The following is a 22,329-nucleotide window of genomic DNA, read 5'->3' as shown; positions in this document are numbered from 1 at the left end:
GGGTTGTAGTGTTTCTATGGTAGAGGTAGTCACAGTCTCCTGATGGGGGTTGTAGTATTTCTTTGATAGAGGCAGTCACAGAGGTTCCTGATGGGGGTTGTAGTGTTTCTATGGTAGAGGTAGTCACAGAGGCTCCTGATGGGGGTTGTAGTATTTCTATGGTAGAGGTAGTCACAGTCTCCTGATGCGGGTTGTAGTGTTTCTATGGTAGAGGTAGTCACAGAGGCTCCTGATGGGGGTTGTAGTGTTTCTATGGTAGAGGTAGTCACAGAGGCTCCTGATGGGGGTTGTAGTGTTTCTATGGTAGAGGTAGTCACGGAGGCTCCTGATGGGGGTTGTAGTGTTTCTATGGTAGAGGTAGTCACGGAGGCTCCTGATGGAGGTTGTAGTGTTTCTATGGTAGAGGTTGTCACAGAGGCTCCTGATGGGGGTTGTAGTGTTTCTATGGTAGAGGTAGTCACAGAGGCTCCTGATGGGGTTGTAGTATTTCTATGATAGAGGTAGTCAGGCTCCTGATGGGGGTTGTAGTGTTTCTATGGTAGAGGTAGTCACAGTCTCCTGATGGGGGTTGTAGTGTTTCTATGGTAGAGGTAGTCACAGAGGCTCCTGATGGGGGTTGTAGTGTTTCTATGGTAGAGGTAGTCACGGAGGCTCCTGATGGGGGTTGTAGTGTTTCTATGGTAGATGTAGTCACAGTCTCCTGATGGGGGTTGTAGTATTTCTATGATAGAGGCAGTCACAGAGGTTCCTGATGGGGGTTGTAGTATTTCTATGATAGAGGCAGTCACAGAGGTTCCTGATGGGGGTTGTAGTGTTTCTATGTAGAGGTAGACACAGAGGCTCCTGATGGGGGTTGTAGTGTTTCTATGGTAGAGGTAGTCACAGAGGCTCCTGATGGGGGTTGTAGTGTTTCTATGGTAGAGGTTGTCACAGAGGCTCCTGATGGGGGTTGTAGTGTTTCTATGGTAGAGGTAGTCACGGAGGCTCCTGATGGAGGTTGTAGTGTTTCTATGGTAGAGGTTGTCACAGAGGCTCCTGATGGGGGTTGTAGTGTTTCTATGGTAGAGGTAGTCACAGAGGCTCCTGATGGGGGTTGTAGTATTTCTATGATAGAGGTAGTCAGGCTCCTGATGGGGGTTGTAGTGTTTCTATGGTAGAGGTAGTCACAGTCTCCTGATGGGGGTTGTAGTGTTTCTATGGTAGAGGTAGTCACAGAGGCTCCTGATGGGGGTTGTAGTGTTTCTATGGTAGAGGTAGTCACGGAGGCTCCTGATGGGGGTTGTAGTGTTTCTATGGTAGATGTAGTCACAGTCTCCTGATGGGGGTTGTAGTATTTCTATGATAGAGGCAGTCACAGAGGTTCCTGATGGGGGTTGTAGTATTTCTATGATAGAGGCAGTCACAGAGGTTCCTGATGGGGGTTGTAGTGTTTCTATGTAGAGGTAGACACAGAGGCTCCTGATGGGGGTTGTAGTGTTTCTATGGTAGAGGTAGTCACAGAGGCTCCTGATGGGGGTTGTAGTGTTTCTATGGTAGAGGTAGTCACGGAGGCTCCTGATGGGGGTTGTAGTGTTTCTATGGTAGAGGTTGTCACAGAGGCTCCTGATGGGGGTTGTAGTATTTCTATGGTAGAGGTAGACACAGAGGTTCCTGATGGGGGTTGTAGTGTTTCTATGGTAGAGGTAGTCACGGAGGCTCCTGATGGGGGTTGTAGTGTTTCTATGGTAGAGGTAGTCACAGTCTCCTGATGGGGGTTGTAGTATTTCTATGATAGAGGCAGTCACAGAGGTTCCTGATGGGGGTTGTAGTGTTTCTATGGTAGAGGTAGTCACAGAGGCTCCTGATGGGGGTTGTAGTATTTCTATGGTAGAGGTAGCCACAGTCTCCTGATGCGGGTTGTAGTGTTTCTATGGTAGAGGTAGTCACAGAGGCTCCTGATGGGGGTTGTAGTGTTTCTATGGTAGAGGTAGTCACAGAGGCTCCTGATGGGGGTTGTAGTGTTTCTATGGTAGAGGTAGTCACGGAGGCTCCTGATGGGGGTTGTAGTGTTTCTATGGTAGAGGTAGTCAGAGAGGCTCCTGATGGGGGTTGTAGTGTTTCTATGGTAGAGGTAGTCACGGAGGCTCCTGATGGGGGTTGTAGTGTTTCTATGGTAGAGGTAGATACAGAGGTTCCTGATGGGGGTTGTAGTGTTTCTATGTTAGAGGTAGTCATAGTCTCCTGATGGGGGTTGTAGTGTTTCTATGGTAGAGGTAGTCACAGAGGCTCCTGATGGGGGTTGTAGTATTTCTATGGTAGAGGTAGTCAGTCTCCTGATGGGGGTTGTAGTGTTTCTATGGTAGAGGTAGTCACAGTCTCCTGATGGGGGTTGTAGTGTTTCTATGGTAGAGGTAGACACAGAGGTTCCTGATGGGGGTTGTAGTGTTTCTATGGTAGAGGTAGACACAGAGGTTCCTGATGGGGGTTGTAGTGTTTCTATGGTAGAGGTAGTCACGGAGGCTCCTGATGGGGGTTGTAGTGTTTCTATGGTAGAGGTAGACACAGAGGTTCCTGATGGGGGTTGTAGTGTTTCTATGGTAAAGGTAGTCACGGAGGCTCCTGATGGGGGTTGTAGTGTTTCTATGGTAGAGGCAGTCACAGTCTCCTGATGGGGGTTGTAGTGTTTCTATGGTAGAGGTAGTCACAGAGGCTCCTGATGGGGGTTGTAGTGTTTCTATGGTAGAGGTAGTCACGGAGGCTCCTGATGGGGGTTGTAGTGTTTCTATGGTAGAGGTTGTCACAGAGGCTCCTGATGGGGGTTGTAGTATTTCTATGGTAGAGGTTGTCACAGAGGCTCCTGATGGGGGTTGTAGTATTTCTATGGTAGAGGCAGTCACGGAGGCTCCTGATGGGGGTTGTAGTGTTACTATGGTAGAGGTAGTCACGTTGGCTCCTGATGGGGGTTGTAGTGTTTCTATGGTAGAGGTAGTCACAGAGGCTCCTCATGGGGGTTGTAGTGTTTCTATGGTAGAGTAGTCACAGAGGCTCCTGATGGGGGTTGTAGTGTTTCTATGGTAGAGGTAGTCACAGAGGCTCCTGATGGGGGTTGTAGTGTTTCTATGGTAGAGGTAGACACTGAGGTTCCTGATGGGGGTTGTAGTGTTTCTATGGTAGAGGTAGTCACGGAGGCTCCTGATGGGGGTTGTAGTGTTTCTATGGTAGAGGTAGTCACAGTCTCCTGATGGGGGTTGTAGTATTTTTATGATAGAGGCAGTCACAGAGGTTCCTGATGGGGGTTGTAGTGTTTCTATGGTAGAGGTAGTCACAGAGGCTCCTGATGGGGGTTGTAGTATTTCTATGGTAGAGGTAGTCACAGTCTCCTGATAGGGGTTGTAGTGTTTCTATGGTAGAGGTAGTCACAGAGGCTCCTGATTGGGGTTGTAGTGTTTCTATGGTAGAGGTAGTCACAGAGGCTCCTGATGGGGGTTGTAGTGTTTCTATGGTAGAGGTAGTCACGGAGGCTCCTGATGGGGGTTGTAGTGTTTCTATGGTAGAGGTAGTCAGAGAGGCTCCTGATGGGGGTTGTAGTGTTTCTATGGTAGAGGTAGACACAGAGGTTCCTGATGGGGGTTGTAGTGTTTCTATGGTAGAGGTAGTCACGAAGGCTCCTGATGGGGGTTGTAGTGTTTCTATGGTAAAGGTAGTCACAGTCTCCTGATGGGGGTTGTAGTGTTTCTATGGTAGAGGTAGTCACAGAGGCCCCTGATGGGGGTTGTAGTGTTTCTATGGTAGAGGTAGTCACAGAGGCCCCTGATGGGGGTTGTAGTATTTCTATGGTAGAGGTAGTCACAGTCTCCTGATAGGGGTTGTAGTGTTTCTATGGTAGAGGTAGTCACAGAGGCTCCTGATTGGGGTTGTAGTGTTTCTATGGTAGAGTTAGTCACAGAGGCTCCTGATGGGGGTTGTAGTGTTTCTATGGTAGAGGTAGTCACGGAGGCTCCTGATGGGGGTTGTAGTGTTTCTATGGTAGAGGTAGTCAGAGAGGCTCCTGATGGGGGTTGTAGTGTTTCTATGGTAGAGGTAGACACAGAGGTTCCTGATGGGGGTTGTAGTGTTTCTATGGTAGAGGTAGTCACGGAGGCTCCTGATGGGGGTTGTAGTGTTTCTATGGTAAAGGTAGTCACAGTCTCCTGATGGGGGTTGTAGTGTTTCTATGGTAGAGGTAGTCACAGAGGCCCCTGATGGGGGTTGTAGTGTTTCTATGGTAGAGGTAGTCACAGAGGCTCCTGATGGGGGTTGTAGTGTTTCTATGGTAGAGGTAGACACTGAGGTTCCTGATGGGGGTTGTAGTGTTTCTATTGTAGAGGTAGTCACGGAGGCTCCTGATGGGGGTTGTAGTGTTTCTATGGTAGAGGTAGTCACAGTCTCCTGATGGGGGTTGTAGTATTTTTATGATAGAGGCAGTCACAGAGGTTCCTGATGGGGGTTGTAGTGTTTCTATGGTAGAGGTAGTCACAGAGGCTCCTGATGGGGGTTGTAGTATTTCTATGGTAGAGGTAGTCACAGTCTCCTGATAGGGGTTGTAGTGTTTCTATGGTAGAGGTAGTCACAGAGGCTCCTGATTGGGGTTGTAGTGTTTCTATGGTAGAGGTAGTCACAGAGGCTCCTGATGGGGGTTGTAGTGTTTCTATGGTAGAGGTAGTCACGGAGGCTCCTGATGGGGGTTGTAGTGTTTCTATGGTAGAGGTAGTCAGAGAGGCTCCTGATGGGGGTTGTAGTGTTTCTATGGTAGAGGTAGACACAGAGGTTCCTGATGGGGGTTGTAGTGTTTCTATGGTAGAGGTAGTCACGGAGGCTCCTGATGGGGGTTGTAGTGTTTCTATGGTAAAGGTAGTCACAGTCTCCTGATGGGGGTTGTAGTGTTTCTATGGTAGAGGTAGTCACAGAGGCCCCTGATGGGGGTTGTAGTGTTTCTATGGTAGAGGTAGTCACAGAGGCCCCTGATGGGGGTTGTAGTATTTCTATGGTAGAGGTAGTCACAGTCTCCTGATGGGGGTTGTAGTGTTTCTATGGTAGAGGTAGTCACAGTCTCCTGATGGGGGTTGTAGTGTTTCTATGGTAGAGGTAGTCACGGAGGCTCCTGATGGGGGTTGTAGTGTTTCTATGGTAGAGGTAGTCACGGAGGCTCCTGATGGGGGTTGTAGTGTTTCTATGGTAGAGGTAGTCACAGAGGCTCCTGATGGGGGTTGTAGTGTTTCTATGGTAGAGGTTGTCACAGAGGCTCCTGATGGGGGTTGTAGTATTTCTATGGTAGAGGTAGTCAGAGAGGCTCCTGATGGGGGTTGTAGTGTTTCTATGGTAGAGGTAGTCACAGAGGCTCCTGATGGGGGTTGTAGTATTTCTATGGTAGAGGTAGTCAGTCTCCTGATGGGGGTTGTAGTGTTTCTATGGTAGAGGTAGTCACAGAGGCTCCTGATTGGGGTTGTAGTGTTTCTATGGTAGAGGTAGTCACAGAGGCTCCTGATGGGGGTTGTAGTGTTTCTATGGTAGAGGTAGTCGCGGAGGCTCCTGATGGGGGTTGTAGTGTGTCTATGGTAGAGGTAGTCAGAGAGGCTCCTGATGGGGGTTGTAGTGTTTCTATGGTAGAGGTAGACACAGAGGTTCCTGATGGGTGTTGTAGTGTTTCTATGGTAGAGGTAGTCACGGAGGCTCCTGATGGGGGTTGTAGTGTTTCTATGGTAGAGGTAGTCACAGTCTCCTGATGGGGGTTTTAGTGTTTCTATGGTAGAGGTAGTCACAGAGGCCCCTGATGGGGGTTGTAGTGTTTCTATGGTAGAGGTAGTAACAGAGGCCCCTGATGGGGGTTGTAGTATTTCTATGGTAGAGGTAGTCACAGTCTCCTGATGGGGGTTGTAGTGTTTCTATGGTAGAGGTAGTCACAGTCTCCTGATGGGGGTTGTAGTGTTTCTATGGTAGAGGTAGTCACGGAGGCTCCTGATGGGGGTTGTAGTGTTTCTATGGTAGAGGTAGTCACAGAGGCTCCTGATGGGGGTTGTAGTGTTTCTATGGTAGAGGTAGTCACGGAGGCTCCTGATGGGGGTTGTAGTGTTTCTATGGTAGAGGTTGTCACAGAGGCTCCTGATGGGGGTTGTAGTATTTCTATGGTAGAGGTAGTCAGAGAGGCTCCTGATGGGGGTTGTAGTTTTTCTATGGTAGAGGCAGTCACGGAGGCTCCTGATGGGGGTTGTAGTGTTTCTATGGTAGAGGTAGTCACGTTGGCTCCTGATGGGGGTTGTAGTGTTTCTATGGTAGAGTTAGTCACAGAGGCTCCTGATGGGGGTTGTAGTGTTTCTATGGTAGAGGTAGTCACGGAGGCTACTGATGGGGGTTGTAGTGTTTCTATGGTAGAGGTAGTCACAGAGGCTCCTGATGGGGGTTGTAGTGTTTCTATGGTAGAGGTAGACACTGAGGTTCCTGATGGGGGTTGTAGTGTTTCTATGGTAGAGGTAGTCACGGAGGCTCCTGATGGGGGTTGTAGTGTTTCTATGGTAGATGTAGTCACAATCTCCTGATCGGGGTTGTAGTATTTCTATGATAGAGGCAGTCACAGAGGTTCCTGATGGGGGTTGTAGTGTTTCTATGGTAGAGGTAGTCACAGAGGCTCCTGATGGGGGTTGTAGTATTTCTATGGTAGAGGTAGTCACAGTCTCCTGATGGGGGTTGTAGTGTTTCTATGGTAGAGGTAGTCACAGAGGCTCCTGATGGGGGTTGTAGTGTTTCTATGGTAGAGGTAGTCACAGAGGCTCCTGATGGGGGTTGTAGTGTTTCTATGGTAGAAGTAGTCACGGAGGCTCCTGATGGGGGTTGTAGTGTTTCTATGGTAGAGGTAGACACAGAGGTTCCTGATGGGGGTTGTAGTGTTTCTATGGTAGAGGTAGTCACGGAGGCTCCTGATGGGGGTTGTAGTGTTTCTATGGTAGAGGTAGTCACAGAGGCCCCTGATGGGGGTTGTAGTATTTTTATGGTAGAGGTAGTCACAGTCTCCTGATGGGGGTTGTAGTGTTTCTATGGTAGAGGTAGTCACAGTCTCCTGATGGGGGTTGTAGTGTTTCTATGGTAGAGGTAGTCACGGTCTCCTGATGGGGGTTGTAGTGTTTCTATGGTAGAGGTAGTCACAGAGGCCCCTGATGGGGGTTGTAGTATTTCTATGGTAGAGGTAGTCACAGTCTCCTGATGGGGGTTGTAGTGTTTCTATGGTAGAGGTAGTCACAGTCTCCTGATGGGGTTTGTAGTGTTTCTATGGTAGAGGTAGTCACAGTCTCCTGATGGGGGTTGTAGTGTTTCTATGGTAGAGGTAGTCACAGAGGCCCCTGATGGGGGTTGTAGTATTTCTATGGTAGAGGTAGTCACAGTCTCCTGATGGGGGTTGTAGTGTTTCTATGGTAGAGGTAGTCACAGTCTCCTGATGGGGGTTGTAGTGTTTCTATGGTAGAGGTAGTCACGGAGGCTCCTGATGGGGGTTGTAGTGTTTCTATGGTAGAGGTAGTCACAGTCTCCTGATGGGGGTTGTAGTGTTTCTATGGTAGAGGTAGACACAGAGTTTCCTGATGGGGGTTGTAGTGTTTCTATGGTAGAGGTAGTCACAGAGGCTCCTGATTGGGGTTGTAGTGTTTCTATGGTAGAGGTAGTCATAGTCTCCTGATGGGGGTTGTAGTATTTCTATGGTAGAGGTAGTCACAGTCTCCTGATGGGGGTTGTAGTGTTTCTATGGTAGAGGTAGTCACAGAGGCTCCTGATGGGGGTTGTAGTGTTTCTATGGTAGAGGCAGTCACAGAGCCTCCTGATGGGGGTTGTAGTGTTTCTATGGTAGAGGTTGTCACAGAGGCTCTTGATGGGGGTTGTAGTGTTTCTGTGGTAGAGGTAGTCACAGAGGCTCCTGATGGGGGTTGTAGTATTTCTATGGTAGAGGTAGTCATAGTCTCCTGATGGGGGTTGTAGTGTTTCTATGGTTGAGGCAGTCACAGAGCCTCCTGATGGGAGTTGTAGTGTGGCTATGATAGAGGTAGACACAGAGGTTCCTGATGGGGGTTGTAGTGTTTCTATGGTAGAGGTAGTCACAGAGGCTCCTGATGGGGGTTGTAGTGTTTCTATGGTAGAGGTAGTCAGTCTCCTGATGGGGGTTGTAGTGTTTCTATGGTAGAGGTAGTCACAGAGGCTCCTGATGGGGGTTGTAGTGTTTCTATGGTAGAGGTAGACACAGAGGTTCCTGATGGGGGTTGTAGTGTTTCTATGGTAGAGGTAGTCACGGAGGCTCCTGATGGGGTTGTAGTGTTTCTATGGTAGAAGTAGTCACAGTCTCCTGATGGGGGTTGTAGTATTTCTATGGTAGAGGTAGTCACAGTCTCCTGATGGGGGTTGTAGTGTTTCTATGATAGAGGTAGTCACAGAGCCTCCTGATGGGGGTTGTAGTGTTTCTATGGTAGAGGTAGTCACAGTCTCCTGATGGGGGGTTGTAGTGTGGCTATGATATGGGTAGACACAGAGGTTCCTGATGGGGGTTGTAGTGTTTCTACGGTAGAGGTAGTCACAGAGGCTCCTGATGGGGGTTGTAGTGTTTCTATGGTAGAGGTAGTCACGGAGGCTCCTGATGGGGGTTGTTGTGTTTCTATGGTAGAGGTTGTCACAGAGGCTCTTGATGGGGGTTGTAGTGTTTCTATGGTAGAGGTAGTCACAGTCTCCTGATGGGGGTTGTAGTGTTTCTATGATAGAGGCAGTCACAGAGCCTCGTGATGGGGGTTGTAGTGTTTCTATGATAGAGGCAGTCACACAGCCTCCTGATGGGGGTTGTAGTGTTTCTATGGTAGAGGTAGTCACAGAGGCTCCTGATGGGGGTTGTAGTGTTTCTATGGTAGAGGTAGTCACAGAGGCTCCTGATGGGGGTTGTAGTGCTTCTATGGTAGAGGTAGTCACAGAGGCTCCTGATGGGGGTTGTAGTGCTTCTATGCTAGAGGTAGTCACAGTCTCCTGATGGGGGTTGTAGTGTTTCTGTGATAGAGGTAGACATAGAGGCTCCTTATGGGGGTTGTAGTGTTTCTGTGAAAGAGGTAGACACAGAGGCTTCTGATGGGGGTTGTAGTGTTTCTTTGGTAGAGGTAGTCTCAGAGCCTCCTGATGGGGGTTGTAGTGTGGCTATGATAGAGGTAGACACAGAGGTTCCTGATGGGGGTTGTAGTGTTTCTATGGTAGAGGTAGTCACAGAGGCTCCTGATGGGGGTTGTAGTGTTTCTGTGGTAGAGGTAGTAACAGAGGCTCCTGATGGGAGTTGTAGTGTGGCTATGATAGAGGTAGACACAGAGGCTCCTGATGGAGGTTGTAGTGTGTCGCTGATTTATAGAAATCACAGTATACTTTCTGATCAGCGCCTTTTATTTCTGGATGATTATACAGCAGAGTGTGACATGATGGGTGCTATAGTCCCTGGCGGGTACTGATCTGCCTGGCATCACTATTGTGGAAGTACTCTGTGCACCTCATGCCGCCAGTTCTTGGTTCTCCTGCTGGAATTGGATGCTTCTGACCAGGTCGGTGATGAGCCTCTGCAGGAGCTGCGAGCGCTGCTTCCCCACCTCCAGGACGCTGCTGTGATTCACCGACTCCTGCATCTCGTACGCCTGGGCCACGCGGTTAGTTATCAGCGAGAGGCCAAAGACTCGCATCCCACAATGCTTCGCCACCACCACTTCTGGGGCCGTACTCATACCTGGTGTGGAGAAGAGTAAAGATCTGACTTCCCACAGATGAGGGTTTGTTACAATTGCATACTGTCTAGACACATCAGCAACACCTATCTCTCCCTCCTCTCCTGTATTGTTTGCTACAATGTATCAGTCTGATGGATTTTCCAGGCCGGATACAATGTATCAAAACCCTCAGATATGAAAGTTTTCCACTCTGCCAGAATTGATCTTTTAGGCCCCCTTCCCCATACATAGAGCTCAGTATCATTTATAAGGAATCCACTGTACACACGAGTAGTCCCACAATCGCTGTATATCATGAACTGATGCTGCCCTCCCGCTATATGATGGATACTAGTGTGCAGCAGTACTGTGTGCCAGCTGTAGGGGGCACTCATTAGTCTCACTGTATGAGTACACTGCTGTACTATAATGCAGGGCTGTTGTGCCAATGCAGTGAATGCGTTTTTTTAGAATTTGTGGCCTTTATATGTGACTGCTATATCCCTCCCAGATGGATGAGTAAATTTTTCACAAAAATTGGTCTGAAATTGTAAATTTACTATTGCAGACTTGCGTTTGAGAGCACTGTTCCCATACTGAGCCTGTACATTGTTCCCTTAAGGTATGTTCACACAGCGCCTTCTAGACACCCGTAGAAATTTTGAAGGTTTTTCCTGGCGCGACTTTGGCGTATTTTGATCATTTTTCCAGCCACTCTCAATGTTTTCCTTAAACTATATAGGCACACTAGTGAGCGGCTACCAGTCAGTAACCTCCTGAAGAACTTACCAGTCGCTTCTCTTAGTCGCTTCACGACTTTGCAGTTTTGAAAAGGTTAAAGGAACCTCAGAAGTCCTAACAGTGCCCAATAATGCCCCTGTAGTACCAGCCATACCCCTTACAGTGACACTATAGTACTGCTATAATAATAATAATCTTTATTTTTATATAGCGCTAACTTATTCCGCAGCGCTTTACAGTTTGCACACATTATCATCACTGTCCCCGATGGGGCTCACAATCTAAATTCCCTATCAGTATGTCTTTGGAGTGTGGGAGGAAACCGGAGTACCCGGAGGAAACCCATGCAAACACGGGGAGAACATACAAACTCCTTGCAGATGTTGTCCATGGTGGGATTCGAACCCAGGACCCCAGCGCTGCAGCGCTAACCACTGAGCCACCGTGCTGCCCTATAACAGTGCCGCCATAGCAAGCTCATCAATAATGCTCATAGCTACAGTGCCCCTGTAGCAGAAGCATCCACAGTACCCTCTCAACAGTATAATGCCCCCCTAATAACGATGACACTATTGTACAGCCCTAACAGTGCCACCAAAATAGTGCAATCCACACTGCTCCATAAAACTATATCGGAGCCACCATAATACACAGCGCCCCATAGAGGTCATAGATACCGTGACCCTGTGAGAGTAACAGTAAAAAGTGCCTTCCACACTACGGCTAAAACATTCATTTATTATGCGTTGTTTATATAGCGCTAACATATTCCACAGTACTTTACAGTTTCATCATCATCATCGCTGTCCACATAGGGAATCTAGATTGTGAGCCCCAACCATTATGTCTTTGGAAAGTGGGAGGAAACCGGAGAACCCTGAGGAAACCCACGCAAACACAGGGAGAACATACAAACTCCTTGCAGATGTTGTCCATGGTGGGATTTGATCCCCAGACCCCAGTGCTGCAAAGGAACAGTGCTAACCACTGAGCCACTGTGCTGCCCTAACACTGCCACCATATCAGTGTCAACCACAGTGCTCCTATAATGGTCATAACTACATTGCCCCTGTTTCAGTACTAGCCACAGTACCCCCAAAACAGCTTGTGCCACACTACCCTCATGTAGTCCCACTATAATGCTCCCATAACAGTGACCCTGTAATACAGCCATAACAGTGCGAGGGCCTTTATAGTGGTCATAGTTACAGGGCCCCCATAACAGTGCCAGTCACAGTACCTCCATTACAGTGACCATCATAAAGCATTAATAACCAAGCCAGTCACAGTACCCACATTAACAGAGACACTACAGCGCCCCCATAACGATTGCAATCACGGTGTTGCCATTCTATAGCACCCCCATAGCAGTGTCATCTATAGGACCCACATAACAGTGACAGATTCTGCTACTTTCTCTTCCTGCACTGTACAGGGTCATTGTCCACGCAGACTGTTTATTATGTTCAGCCTTGACATCCGAGCACGCTGTCCAGAAGAGAGAGTTCTCACAAGAGGCACCAAAATCAATGAAGCCCTACAAAATGATTTGGGAGGCCCGATTATACAGCTGTTCCTGACGTGCCTCTGTGCAGATGGGTATGGGGTGTCCCAGGGAGACCCTTCTTCAAAACACCTCTGCCTCTCTAACTGAAAGCAGGGCGGCAGCACAGATGACAGGCTGTGTTATCTGCCACACAAACCTGAGCATAAATCATGGAGCTTCCCCTATTAGAAGTAATCAAGCTGAGCAATATTCTTGTGTGCACAGCCGTGATACTCCAATAGGGGAACGGTATACTAATAGGTGGAGGGCAGAGAAGAAGGCTGCCATAATTGTGTTTACGGACAGTGAGGCACTCCGGAGAACCTTTTACCTATAGTCTCGTACTACTTGGGGGGATGGGAAGAATTATAGAAGCTCTATAATGTACATGGGGGACAGTATATGGGTTTCAAATACTTCTGTACCTGCTTTATTTTAACTAAAAGGCAGCAAAAACTAATGGTAATGTTTTTTGCTCCTTGTTTGCACTTACTCATTGCTTTCTTTGGGGTGAAAAAAGCGCTGCAAGAAGTGACATGCTGCAGTTTTCCAATTCAGTCAGGAAAAAAAAAACAATGTGTGCATGAGATTTCTGAAATCTCCTAGATTTTGGTGGTAATATAAAAAGCAGCTTTAAATTGGCATACAAAATGCAGCAAAAATACAACGTGTAAACATACCCGTATAGTACTTATATTCTTGTACCCAGGGGGTAGAATTGTAAATATATTCTTGTACATAGGGAGCAGTATTACAGTAGTTATATTCTTGTACATAGGGGCAGTATTATAGTAGTTATATTCTTGTACATAGGGGCAGTATCATAGTAGTTATATTCTTGTACATAGGAGCAGTATTATAGTAGTTATATTCTTGTACATAGGGAGCAGTATTACAGTAGTTATATTCTTGTACATAGGGGCAGTATTATAGTAGTTATATTCTTGTACATAGGGGCAGTATCATAGTAGTTATATTCTTGTACATAGGAGCAGTATTATAGTAGTTATATTCTTGTATATAGGGGTAGTATTATAGTAGTTATATTCTTGTACATAGGCGCAGTATTATAGTAGTTATATTCTTGTACATAGGGGCAGTATTATAGTAGTTATATTCTTTTACATAGGGAGCAGTATTATAGTAGCTATATTCTTGTACATAGGGGCAGTATTATAGTAGTTATATTCTTGTACATAGGGGCAGTATTATTGTAGTTATATTCTTGTACATAGGAGCAGTATTATAGTAGTTATATTCTTGTACATAGGGGTAGTATTATAGTAGTTATATTCTTGTACATAGGCGCAGTATTATAGTAGTTATATTCTTGTACATAGGGGCAGTATTATAGTAGTTATATTCTTTTACATAGGGAGCAGTATTATAGTAGCTATATTCTTGTACATGGGGGCAGTATTATAGTAGTTCTATTCTTGTACATAGGGGCAGTATTATAGTAGCTATATTCTTGTACATGGGGCAGTATTATAGTAGCTATATTCTTGTACATAGGGGCAGTATTATAGTAGTTATATTCTTTTACATAGGGAGCAGTATTATAGTAGTTATATACTTGTACATATGGGACAGTATTATAGTAGTTGTATTCTTCTACATAGGGGGCAGTATTATAGTAGTTATGTTCCTGTACATATGGGGCAGAATTATAGTAGTTGTATTCTTGTACATAGGGACAGTGTTATAATAAACATATTAGCACTGCTTCCAAGTTCCCATCCCTTACACTTGCCTACAGCATCTGCCCCCAGTCTCTGTAGAAATTTGGCTTCTGCAACTGACTCAAAGTTTGGCCCTCCCACCATGCAGTAAACGCCTTCGTGGGTGAGATCCGATTGACCGAGCTTTTGGGTGATCTCGAGAGCAGTGATACGCAGGTCACGATCATACGTGTCCCAGAGGGAGGGAAACCGTGGGCCAAACCTGCAAGAGAATTAAAAAAATATCTTACTCCTCAATAGACCGTGCTTGAAGGAAATTTTGGTCTCAAAAAGGTTCTGAAGCAGCAGCTGTGTCCGTGTGCTATACATCCAATATATAATACATTTTTCTTACTAGTATATGGTACATCACCATATAGACCACAGTTGCTGCCTATTTTAAAAAAAGAATCAATATGAAAGAAATTCTGCAGCAGCTGTGATTCAAAGCATGGTACCTTTATCTACAGAACCTCTTTACAGTATCATGATATTATTATAAGATTACATAGATAAAGTGACATGTATCTGTAGATCTTATCTAGACATTTTATTTTTACTCTCCAGGTTTTGAATAGTGCCAAGCAAAAGCTGTGTAGGCATGCTGGGACTTGTAGTTCATTACTAGGTTGGATCACCCCCTTGGTGGTCACCTCTCATCGTTGGGTCCTCTTAGAGGGTTCAGAGCAGCCAGTCCCGGCATGTTGATATGATCCCGGATTATCATCAGGTCTCCCGGTCTGTACGTCTCACAGAGCGACCCAGCTGCATTTGTCACCATCAGGACCTTTACTCCCAGCAACTTAAACACTCTGATTGGGAAAGTGACCTGGAGTGAGATTGCCAGAATGTCACAGACTGAGAGGGTAAAGGTAATAAGTACAGTGTTGAACCTTCCTGTACATTCATGGAATAAACTGTATCTTGGAAGTGGTACTGTGCTGGGCAATTATCTATGTGTGCAAATCCTGAGACTTCATCCCTGTACCCGTAATTATAAGGAAGCAGAACCGTGTAAGGCTGCTTTTACACTTCCCGTGTTTTTGTGGGCCAATTTTGGTCCCCAATAGATTCCTATGGGGCCGCAAAATCGGCCCGCAAAAATTCCACGGTGCGCCGGGGGGCCGTATTTGCGGCCGTGAAAGAGGTGATTCTGTGCAGTATCCATATATGAAAGAGAGGTGGTACTGTGCAGTGTTCATACATACAGGATAACATAAGTGGTACTGTGCAGTGTTCATACATACAGGATAACAGAAGTGGTACTGTGCAGTGTCCTTATATACAGAATAAGAGAAGTGGTACTGTGCAGTATCCTTATATACAGAATAAGAGAAGTGGTACTGTGCAGTGTCCATATATACAGAATAAGATAAGTGGTACTGTGCAGTGTCCATATATGCAGAATAAGAGAAGTGGTACTGTGCAGTGTTCATACATACAGGATAACAGAAGTGGTACTGTGCAGTGTCCTTATTTACAGAATAAGATAAGTGGTACTGTGCAGTGTCCATATATGCAGAATAAGATAAGTGGTACTGTGCAGTGTCCATATATAGAGAATAAGAGAGGTGGTACTGTGCAGTGTTCATACATACAGGATAACAGAAGTTGTACTGTGCAGTGTCCTTATATACAGAATAAGAAGTGGTAGTGTGCAGTGTCCATATATACAGAATAAGAGAGGTGGTACTGTGCAGTGTTCATACATACAGGGTAACAGAAGTGGTACTGTGCAGTGTCCTTATATACAGAATAAGAGAAGTGGTACTGTGCAGTGTCCATATATGCAGAATAAGAGAAGTGGTACTGTGCCGTGCTCATATATACAGAATAAGAGAGGTGCTATTGTGCAGTGTTCATACATACAGGATAACAGAAGTGGTACTGTGCAGTGTCCATATATGCAGAATAATAGAAGTGGTACTGTGCAGTGTCCATATATACAGAATAGGAGAAGTGGTACTGTGCGGTGTCCATATATACAGAATAGGAGAAGTGGTGCTGTGTGGTGTCCATATATACAGAATAAGAGAAGTGGTGCTGTGCAGTGTCCATATATACAGAATAATGGAAGTGTTACTGTGCAGTGTCCATGTATACAGATTAAGAGGAGTAGTACTGTGCAGTGTCCATATATACAGAATAGGAGAAGTGCTGTGCAGTGTCCATATATACAGAATAAGGGAAGTGGTACTGTGCAGTGTCCATGTATACAGATTAAGAGGAGTAGTACTGTGCAGTGTCCATATATACAGAATAGGAGAAGTGCTGTGTAGTGTCCATATATACAGGATAGGAGAAGTGGTACTGTGCAGTGTCCATATATACAGAATAGGAGAAGTTGTACTGTGCAGTGTCCATATATACAAAATAAGAGAAGTGGTACTGTGCACTGTCCATATATGCAGAATAACAGAAGTGGTACTGTGCAGTCCATATATACAGAAGAAAAGTGGTACTGTCCAGTGTCCATATAGAAATAATAAAAGTGGTATTGTGCATTGTCCATATATACAGAATAAGGGAAGTGGTGCTGTGCAGTGTCCATATATACAGAAGAAAAGTGGTACTGTGCAGTGTCCATATATACAGAATAATAGAAGTGGTACTGTGCAGTGTCCATATATACAGAATAACAGAAATGGTACTGTGCAGTGTCCATATAGACAGAAGAGAAGTGGTACTGTGCAGTGTCCATATAGACAGAAGAGAAGTGGTACTGTGCAGTGTCCATATAGACAGAAGAAAAGTGGTACTGTGCAGTGTCCATATAGACAGAAGAAAAGTGGTACTGTGCAGTGTCCATATATACAGAATAAGGGAAGTGGTACTGTGCGGTGTCCATATATACAGAATAACAGAAGTGGTACTGTGCAGTGTCCATATAGACAGAAGAGAAGTGGTACTGTGCAGTGTCCATATAGACAGAAGAAAAGTGGTACTGTGCAGTGTCCATATATACAGAATAAGGGAAGTGGTACTGTGCGGTGTCCATATATACAGGAGAAGTGGTACTGTGCTGTGTCCATATATACAGGAGAAGTGGTACTGTGCAGTGTCCATATATACAGAATAATAGAAGTGGTACTGTGCCGTGTCCATATATACAGAATAATAGAAGTGGTACTGTGCCGTGTCCATATATACAGAATAACAGAAGTGGTTCTGTGCAGTGTCCATTTATACAGGAGATGTGGTCCTGTGCAGTGTTCACCAAACTGTAGCTGTTCAGGAACTTGCTAAAGCAGAATGGCCTAAATTCCTCCTTAGCTTCCTTGCTCTTATTGTCCCTTAGGTTGTGAGGGTTTTGTTGCCTGACGACCCCTTTGACATGGTGGTTGTTAGGCAGCATATCTAGTAGCCAGACTGACAACCATTCTGAATTGAGCCCATGCTAACACATACAGAGGGAGACCAGCGGCTTGGCGGCGGTCATGTAACAACTGCCCTTTAAGAAGGAGTGGTGTTGAGGGCCAGTGGGTACCAGGATCACACACAGCAGATCAGCAGGTTGTCACATGCAGAGATCTCAGGTCTTACTTTCCACAAGGGATATCCTTCATACACATGGAATCGGCCTTTCATACAGACGCATGACTTGCCCTGCAGATTGCCAAACACCAGCTGCCCCGAGTGTCCCACCACTGAAATGAAAAAAAAAAATCCATCAGGTACATCACTTCTGGGGCTGTCCATGCACCACAAATTGGCCTGGCAGAAAGGTACAAAGAGTAGAGGAGACATGTAACATGTTCATTGAAATCTAAAAATGTTGGAACCTGAAATCTGGTGCACATTGTTGTATGTAATTCCCAAATATGTGTACCCCTGGGCTTGTCCAGTCATTGCAGAATTTCTGACTACTACTTCCACAGTTTTGTGCCAGAAATCCACATGTTTTCGCAGCTGCTAATCTGGAATACTTTATGCAGATTTTGTTCTGGATTTTACAGCAGAAATGTGCGAAAATCAGTGCAAAATTCCAACTGCGGATTAGTTCTGAGAATGCCAACAGAAAGATATAATAAAAAAAAAAAAGGTGGAAACTACAAATTTGTACTTGGAAATGTTGGAAAGACTGATAAATATAAGACTCTGTGGATTTTACACACATTCTTAAAGTCAATGTGCTAATAACTGCAATAGAACCGCAGAAAACACGCAGCATAAACTGATGTTAAAAAATACACCGAGCCTGGGACTTTTTACAACTTCAAATGCCGCAGTGCTTGCATGAGATTTTTCCAAATCGCAATCACTTAGCTGGAATTTCTCATAGGCCGGGGTCACACTTGCGAGAAACTCGCACAAATCTCGTGTCTCAATACCCGGGGCACTGCCGCCGGCACTCGGGACCGGAATGTGCAACTGCATGTATTTCTATGCATATGAGCGCTCCAGTCCCGAGTGCCGGGTATTGAGATGCTAGACTCGTGCGAGTTTCTCGCAAGTGTGACCCCGGCCATACACTGCATATATATCCTAACAAAATCCAGATGGAATATCTGCAGATAATCTGCTACGTGTGAACACACCCTAAGGGCATGTGCAGAAGACCGGTTTCTGTCTATCCAGTTTGAACAGAGTCAGATCCGATTTTCCCAGAGGTGGAGATCATAAAAAAGAAATGATGTCAAACTGTGAAAATGGGACCACACTTGGATGACATCTGAGTCCAGTCCGATTTTTTTTTTTTTTTTTTTAACCACTTGGTCTGAGGAAACCCCACAGAATAACATTGCTATGAGTGCGACCCATCAAAACCATAGATATCACTCATTAGCCTAAAACGGTCATTTGCACAAGCCCTAAAGCCGGGGTCAGACTTATGAGAAACTCGGCCGAGTTTCTCATAAGTCTGACCCCGGCCTCATAGTGATGTATAAATCATTCGCAGGTTATGTGGCGGCTACACACCAGTACTTTCTGGAAAATGTGGGATCTGGCTGTAGTTAAAGGTTTTGTGGCTGGTTATTGTCTCAGCCAGGAGTCCCAAGCCAGTACCACAGATGATGGCAATGTCTGGAGGACACTGGATCCGATCCAGGAGCCACCGAGCCGTCTCCTCACAGTCTTCATATCTGTTGGGTAAGTGTTAGAAAGCAACAAGGATCAGACATCATGGCGGAGGAGTTAGGGGATTATAGGGGATAATTATGAAAATGTGCAAGTATAAAATTCGAGAATGGTTGGAATGGGTAAAATCTTCATAGTTCTGCCCGATTCCTACACATGAGCATCATATATGTTAATCTGATATACTTACCACCTCATCAGAGGATCCTTGTCCCCTCTCTGCAGTCACATAAATGCTAAAAACCTCCCGACACCATTTATGAAACATTGTAAGATCCATCCCCCTAATCTGGACGTTTGCTGAATCTGTGCCTCTTTTGCAGTCAATTTCATGGGACAAGGAATACCCTTGGCAAGAAGTTGCAGGATGGAGCAAATACAACAGAACAGCACATGAAGGAGACAGTCGGATATACAGAGCACCCGCAGGAGGGGTCAGCATATGACAAAGAAGAACATACTAGACAAGGTTAAAAAAGTTAACCCTTTAATCCCTACGCGTTTCGAAGCATAACGCTTCTTCTTCAGGGGTTGATGTGTATATATATATATATATATATATATATATATATATATATATATATATATATATATATGCTCTTCCCTTAGGATCTCACCTGGAATGCAGAATATATGTATATATTATTGACAGGGATATAAGTATTTCTCTCCATTGAAATCCCCATATGCTTTACCCCTAGAGCAGAACTCTCACCTGAGGTCTTCCTTGCTGTGCATTATTGCCCCGAGCCTCTTCTCACTTGCCGTCATAAGTTTCTACTGCAATCCTAATTCTTAACCAGGAATATAAGGATGTCTAAAATGGCCTGAGGCTGGAGTTAATAATTTGCACAAGACAGACATAGGGTTAGGATTGGAGTGTGGGACAGAAGGGGGAGTGTGGTGCAGCCTCCCAGCGGTCATGGGGTGTGCCTGCCACTGCCTATTCCACCACTTTGACCGATTGTTGCCATGTCTTAAAGGGGTGTTACACAATTAAGAAAAACTGTATATTGTCTTCAAAGAACAGTGCCACACCTGTCCACAGGCTGTGTATGGTATTGCAGCTCTCTGTTGACTTCATTGGATCTGAGCTGCAATCACAGATGTTTACATACTATATGACCAAATAACAATCCTCTGAAGCAACTACCGACCACAGCAGGGGCAGTGAGCTGTTAAAATAACTTTAAATGTAAAAAATGATGTTGTTTTTGATTTAAAAAAAAGCCATGTTTTTCTATTTTTTTTCAAAGTCCTCTCACACCACCCTTGGCATATTGGTGATCACACACTTGATATCTGCAGACAATTTAGGCCTGGATCACACTTCCGTTTTTTAAAATCCATCTAAATCCGTAATTTCCCTTTAAAAAACGGATCCGCCATTTTATTTTTTTTTGAGGATTCGTTTTTTTTGTCCCGTAGACTTCCATTAGTGGCTACCGCGGATCCGTTTGCAGCAAAACGGAAACGGATCTGTTTTTTCACACTTTGACGGATGCATGCGGATGCCAAAAAATTATGGGGAAGGATTCTATATCGGTATTGAGCATGGTGGATTGGAGCCTGTCTGATTCATTCTTTCCTTGAAGATAATCATGTCAGATATTTACAGAATGTAAAACACCTATAGGACACTGAACCATCAGCAAAAGGTGGAAGATTTCACCTCTACAGGATATAGGACTAGGAGTGATATCCTCTGGAGCTGCACTCACTATTCTACCAGCAGGGTCACTATACATCACACATCCTCTGCTGATCCAATGATGTATCCTGTATTAGGCTGTGTTCACATGATGTGTTTGCAATGTGCTTTTTTTTTTTTTTTTTTAGTCTGTGAGTCTCCAAAATTCAGTGAAACCACAGCAATTTTACCGCATATATGGAAAATCATGGCAAAAGAACACATTGCAAATGTATGTTGTGAACACAGCCTTATACTTCAGAGCTGCACTCACTATTGACTATTATGCATAATTTAACTCTGGATCAACCCAGGATAAGTAATGTAATGTATGTACACAGTGACTCCACCAGCAGAATAGTGAGTGCAGCTCTGGAGTATAATACAGGATATAACTCAGGATCAGTAGAGGATAAGTAATGTAATGTATGCACACAGTGACTCCACCAGCAGAATAGTGAGTGCAGCTCTGGAGTATAATACAGGATGTAACTCAGGATCAGTACAGGATAAGTAATGTAATGTATGTACACAGTGACTCCACCAGCAGAATAGTGAGTGCAGCTCTGGAGTATAATACAGGATGCAACTCAGGATCTGTACGGGATAAGTAATGTAATGTATGTGCGCAGTGACTCCACCAGCAGAATAGTGAGTGCAGCTCTGGAGTATAATACAGGATGTAACTCAGGATCTGTACAGGATAAGTAATGTAAGTACACAGTGACTCCACCTGCAGAATAGTGAGTGCAGCTCTAGAGTATAATACAGGATGCAACTCAGGATCAGTTACAGATAAGTAATGTAATGTATGTACACAGTGATTCCACCAACAGAATAGTGAGTGCAGCTCTGGAGTATAATACAGGATGTAACTCAGGATCAGTACAGAATAAGTAATGTAATGTGTTATGATTGGGTCACCGAGGAGGAAAACAAAACCAAGCTAAGTCACAGAAAACCAGAGAGGTTGGTAACTACGCAGATTGCAGACCCCTGATCCTAACCACACAACTAACAGCAGCCGTGGAGCGTACCTACGATGATTCTAGACGCCTCGTCACAGCCGGAGGACTAAATAAATCTAAAGCAAGAAAAGGGAAAATCTAAACTGCCCCAGGGCAGACCCCAAAGGAATAGATAGCCCCCACACATGTATTGACGGTGAAAAAAGATGAAAGCACAAACACAGGTAGGAAAATAGGCTGAGCAAATAATGGGGCCCACACTGACTAGAAAGGACAGGAAAGGAAAGATACTGTCTGCAATCACGCCAAAAAACCCTGCACAAAATGTCCAACACTTCTGATAGCAAAAAAAAACCCCTGAAGTCACTAGACTTCACCCACTATATCAGCAACGCTGGCATATTCTGATAGCAGAGCAAAAAAAGGCCAATCTAATAAGGGACAAAAAGCAAACTGGCACATTCAGTAACATAAGAGTGGAAATTCAACACAGCCCCAGCCAGGGCTGGCTGACCACACAAAAACTGAATAGACAAAACCAAATCAAATGTCAACATTAGCAGAGAAAACTTAGCTTGAGAAGACAGGAACTGAGCTGGAAACCAAGACCTCAGGAGGCAGGAAAAAAATCACCAGCATGGGAATATGGAGTTGGCTGTCATAAATCCAGTCTGAGACTCCAGATGTCCAATCGTCATCCTCATTATCAGGTGGCAGGTCTCTGTTAATTAGATCAGCTTCATTACCTCCTGCCACCACTAGAGGGAGCCCGGAAAGAGAACTCACGACTCCTCTGTCAGCACAAACAGTTCCCTCACCAGAAACCAGAGGCAGACCAGAAAATGAGTTCTCAACAGTAATGTAT

The 22,329-nt window shown here is 45.2% G+C and overlaps 2 protein-coding genes across 4 annotated transcripts in view; one reads left to right on the top strand and one right to left on the bottom strand.

Annotated features, from left to right (window-relative positions):
* Positions 1 to 9,387: 9,387 nt before the first annotated feature.
* LOC141094782 (purine nucleoside phosphorylase-like) lies at positions 9,388 to 19,667 on the bottom strand. 2 transcript variants are annotated; one of them, XM_073580735.1, is made up of 6 exons: positions 19,522 to 19,667; positions 18,648 to 18,811; positions 17,271 to 17,374; positions 14,381 to 14,556; positions 13,754 to 13,950; positions 9,388 to 9,739 (listed from the first exon to the last, which is right to left on the bottom strand). In XM_073580735.1, exons 1-6 carry the CDS (start codon positions 19,575 to 19,577, stop codon positions 9,510 to 9,512), a joined length of 927 nt encoding a protein of 308 aa, XP_073436836.1. In that variant the 5' UTR covers positions 19,578 to 19,667; the 3' UTR covers positions 9,388 to 9,509. The 2 variants fall into 2 exon arrangements, with proteins under 2 accessions (XP_073436836.1, XP_073436837.1); XM_073580736.1 differs by having other exon boundaries at positions 13,760 to 13,950.
* The window catches only part of LOC141094783 (transcription factor Sox-12-like), a 32,786-nt gene continuing 24,920 nt past the window's right edge, over positions 14,464 to 22,329 (top strand). The window contains exons 1-3 of one of the 2 annotated variants that reach the window (XM_073580738.1): positions 14,464 to 14,599; positions 18,714 to 18,818; positions 19,130 to 19,275. The gene's annotated coding sequence lies outside the window, so the exon portion shown is untranslated. Of the gene's footprint in view, positions 14,600 to 18,681; positions 18,819 to 19,129; positions 19,276 to 22,329 lie in introns of those variants that run through there. The other variant, XM_073580737.1, reaches the window with a different exon arrangement.

Source organism: Dendrobates tinctorius, unplaced genomic scaffold, assembly GCF_039654945.1.
Source record: "Dendrobates tinctorius isolate UK_male_01 unplaced genomic scaffold, ASM3965494v1 ptg000065l, whole genome shotgun sequence".
Classification (NCBI taxonomy): Eukaryota; Metazoa; Chordata; class Amphibia; order Anura; family Dendrobatidae; genus Dendrobates; species Dendrobates tinctorius.
The sequence above is the reverse complement of the archived record's forward strand: the minus strand, read 5'-3'. Positions and strand labels throughout refer to the sequence as shown.